Source organism: Cydia splendana, chromosome 1 (genome assembly GCF_910591565.1).
Source record: "Cydia splendana chromosome 1, ilCydSple1.2, whole genome shotgun sequence".
Lineage (NCBI taxonomy): Eukaryota > Metazoa > Arthropoda > Insecta > Lepidoptera > Tortricidae > Cydia > Cydia splendana.
The window spans coordinates 17,276,002-17,280,443 of record NC_085960.1 but is presented as its reverse complement, the minus strand read 5'-3'; the positions used below and the strand labels follow the sequence as shown (position 1 = coordinate 17,280,443).

The 4,442-nt window shown below is 40.0% G+C and overlaps 1 protein-coding gene across 1 annotated transcript; it reads right to left on the bottom strand.

Moving 5' to 3' along the window:
- Nucleotides 1–2,401, bottom strand: LOC134791230 (uncharacterized). Its single transcript, XM_063762210.1, has one exon. The coding sequence runs from the start codon at nt 2,115–2,117 to the stop codon at nt 69–71; it is 2,049 nt and encodes a 682-aa protein (XP_063618280.1). The 5' UTR covers nt 2,118–2,401; the 3' UTR covers nt 1–68.
- Nucleotides 2,402–4,442: the final 2,041 nt, after the last annotated feature.

Sequence of the window (4,442 nt, the reverse complement as noted above, 5' to 3'; positions counted from 1 at the left end):
TCCAAAATCAGCTTCAGAGTGTGATTTATTTTTTGACTGCAATTTAAGCCAAATTATAAAGGTGTACCTTAATGTCTCATGGATCGCTTCATACTATCGACAGAACCCTCTTCGCCTAATATCTGGACGTTTCTCACTTGTTTCCTACTTGGAGCTGCAGTTGTTAATTCTGTGGCGGGCGCCGGCGTTGGCATAAAGTCAGGACTGATCGCAAGCATCAGCATTTTCAAAAGTAGAGCTTCTCGTATATCTGGCGGGAGAAACTCTTGACCCTCTTCCACTCTATTTGATGAACTTCCATCAGCATCGTAAGGCCTAGTGTATAGTCGTCGCCTTGGGACGTATCGCTGGCTTTCGTATTGAGGGTTCTCGTAACTCGCTACTTGATTTGAATATACCTCCTGCTGCCTGTATTTTTGTTGATCGTACCTATAATCGTACCTTTCGTCTTCTTGGTATTGACGAGCGTTTTGATATCTATAGTCATATTGTGGTTGTTCTTGTCTGAATAAAGGCTGGTACGGGGGACCCGGTGCAACAACTTGATCCATCATAGATTGCAATCTGTTCTGCCTGTATATCAGAATCTGGAGTAACTTTTTAAGATCTCTCGTACTTACGGGAGCAGATATCGAGTTCATTTCATCGAGAATAGGCTCGTACCGTTGCTGGTAGATAGGAGGTTGTGTAGGTCTGTAAGGGTTTATGTATCGTGGTTGTTGTGGTTGATACTGCTGGATTGGAATACCTCTTTCATCTACTGCTATGGGAATTATTCTAGTAACCGGGCGCACGTCGTAGGGCGAAGCTGTGACCACCTCGGGTGCAGTCCCCTTAATCTGCGCATGGGTAGTGGTATCTTTCACAAACTGCGGCTCCAATATTTTGTTCTGGTACTCGTAGTGGAGAAAGGGCCGCTGGTTTCCAATGGGCACCGCCGATCCAGGGTTGTCTCTCAAATATTCTCTCGTCCGGAACTGCACTGTTGCTTCTGGTCTTCGGTAAATAGGTTGATAAATCCTGTCATCTTCCCTTTGGGGTATATGCACAACTGGCACTGGATTAGATGTCACTACATTTTGTTGGTCAAATACACGTCCAGTACTTGCTTCTATTGTCGTTTCTTGTTCCGGCAGCTCTTGGTACTGCTCTTGTATCTTTTGTCGTGCTGCAACTAATGAGTGAATTGGTATAAGTCTAGGTCGAGGTGTCGTTGTAGTAAATAGCGGCCGAGCAGTTCCTAATGATAGATGGCTTCCATAGACATCAGTGGAATCGTCACCAGCTGATTGCTGCAAGCTAATCATGTGAGGATTAGGACTGGTACCAGTCAACTCTCGCCTGATAGTGTTAGCCTTAAAAGGATCCGTGTCTTCCTTTTCGTTTGTATTTTCGTAAACTGGTTTCACAGTTGAGGGTAATTTAGTTGTCGTTTGTTTGGTCACAAGGTCGTCCTTCACATCCGAACTAGGCTTCAACACCTGCGTCCTTGTTTTACTGTCTTCTGTTTTGGGCTTGTAAAGATTTAAAATGCTACTAGTTGACTCATCAGGCTTTTGCTTATCTGTAGTCGCGTCAGGGCTAGATCGTGAAGAAGTAATAGGCAATCTCCGTTTCGGTATAGGTTGAATCACAGTTCCTCTGGTAGTAAAACTGCTCCGAGTTGGGTAAACAACGGTCGCTAACGGTCTACGAGTGGTGGATGACACTGTTTTGTTCATTCGAACAATCATTGTAGGAACACTAGGCGTCGTACTTGTAGTCACAGGAACAGGGGTAGGCATATCGCTCGAGGAAGTGTATGTCACACGCTTAATTTCACCATCCTGGTCTATATACCCGAACGTCCCTTTCACATTTCCGCGAACATCTCTACTTTCAATTTTAAATGTACCATCATCGGCTTCGTATCCTATAGTATAGGAGCCATCATCATTCAATCGTCTAATTTGCTTGACAATTTCAACTTTAGAAGGATCAGCCGTTTCGCTAGCCTTTAGAATTTCTTTGGTAGGAGTAGTAGTAGTAGTAGTGGTTGGTAATTCAGTAGTTTCATCTTTGGTGGAGTTAGTGGCGGTCGCGGCGGCGAAACACGCGAATATCACGAGGAGGTGCATCGTGAGGACACCAACAGCGGCATGTCGTTGCTAAGGCTGCGCCGGCACACGCCAGTCCCCTATATAAAATATCGCCCCACTCGCGTCCCCGGCGTGCGAACGTTTCGCAAAACGACTATTGTTGTCATTTCATTATCTGAAACGGAAAATCTTTTTTCTTCACATCTACTTATGCTGTAAGATCCCAATTGTTTAATTGTCCGAGCCATTTTGCAGGTGCGCGTGTGGTCATACATTCCAGTCATCGTTTAGTCATACAAGCTTTACTAGACCAATGGTCAAATGTACCTACAAATCCACATACAATTAACATAACATATTTTTCTTTTTCTAATAAACTTTTTTATAAACCATATAAATATGTGGCATAGGTGAGCGTTTCTTTTATTTTTTGCCATTTTTATTTATTGTGACCTTTTTTGCCACTTTTGTGTTATTTCTACTCAGCATCACGAGCTCGATCGATCCTAATGGGATAATAGTTATTTGTTTTACAAGGGGGCAAAGTTGTTGTTTAACCGCTCGTGCTAATATTGATACCCGAGCAAGCGAAAGATCCCAAAGTTGAACCACGAGCGTAGCGAGTGGTTCGAAAATGGAATCTTGAGCGTTGCGAGGGTTTCAAAGCACGAGGGTTAAACAAAATTTGCCTCCGAGTGAAACACAACATTTTTCACCACACCAACCCGAAGCAAATATTTAATGTAAAATATCAAACAAAATCAAACCAAATCAAATCCAAATGAATGTTTTTAAATATTTATCATCCAAAATCATCATTTAAAAGTCAATTCTACCAGCAAACATAAGAAAACAACTCAAAATTTGCATTTGATTACTTTGCCTCACATGTGAATAAAATTCAACTTGCTATCAGTTTTTGAAGTGCAAAGTAAGCCTTTCCGAGCTGGTGTGGTGAAAAAAAATGTCCCAGAGTTTTTTTCCTATTGTGTAACCATTTCCCATACACTTTGTATGGCGGTAACACAAAGGAAAGTTTGACAAATGTATGGAAATGTTAGGACACTTTTTTCTCCTATAAGGATGAAAAGGGCTCGCGATCCTGACTAGAAATAACACAAAAGTAACAAAAAAGGTCACAATATATAAAATGGCAAAAAATAAAAGAAACACTCAGGTACCTACAATAAACCTATAGTACTTATAGTAGTAATTACTTATGTATTGTAATTTAATTAGACCCAATTGTAGAAAAAAGTAGTCTACTAAAATATAATACAATCGTGGTTAATTCGATAAAAACTCAAATGATGGTTCACCGGTAGAGAATGCCTTTAGTCGCCATTTTCACTTTAGTTTTATATGGTGCAGTAACCTCCTGAAGACTAGGTTAGGTATCGAAAACCAGCTTAAAATGTACATAACTCTGTCAAATTGACAAAAAGTCAAAACTTAATTGAAGTGTATGTAACGTACCCAAAAGTTGTCTGGAAGAGCTCGCTTTTTAGCGATAAGCCCGCCTTTTGTTACGTAGTCTTAAACTTGTATTTCGTTTTCAGTGTAAGTATTTTTTTAACTTTATAGTGCACAATAAATAATATTTACTTACCTACCTATAGGGCGCCGGTCTTTAGGAGGTCGCGTAAATTTTAAATTACAGCTAAGAAACTGATTTATCCCGAGAATGTGTAACTTATGAATATAATAATATTTCAATTCAATACATATTTAAATCCAATACATATTTCAATTAAAATTTGATTTTAAATGTTGCGCACAAATATATTATAAATATTTTCTGTCTGAGATTTTTGTCCCCACCACTAGTTCAGAGTTGCCCTCATCTGCTTGGTTAATCGCTCTTTTGTTTCTTAAATATTGTTTGTTAATTATTACAGGGTCTACGACGGTTCCCACGATCCCTCGGAACGACTTTACGTATATAGCGACCCAGTCAATGTCACGATAATAACAACGCGCTAGTTTTGGGTCGAATTTTAATGGATGCTGCGGTTTATTATGGCTGTGATTTTGGTTAACACTTTTTACACACACACCTTCGCGCTGACTATTTTTCATGTAGATTCTAAAATATTTTGAAGCTTTTTTTTATAGCACATAAAATCCAATCTTTATACACGGTGGCAAAAAAATAACTGCATTCCCGTTGCCAGGGAGGTTTTGGGATTATACTGGGCAACTTTTACTATGAGACCAACCCCGAAATCACGAAAAAAAATTTGGCTGTGTCATACATTTTGGCTGGTCCTTTTCTATGGGAGGGTAATTTTTTTTGCGATTTCGGGGTTGGTCTCATAGTAAAAGTTGCTCAGTATAATCCCAAAACCTCCCTGGCAACGGGAA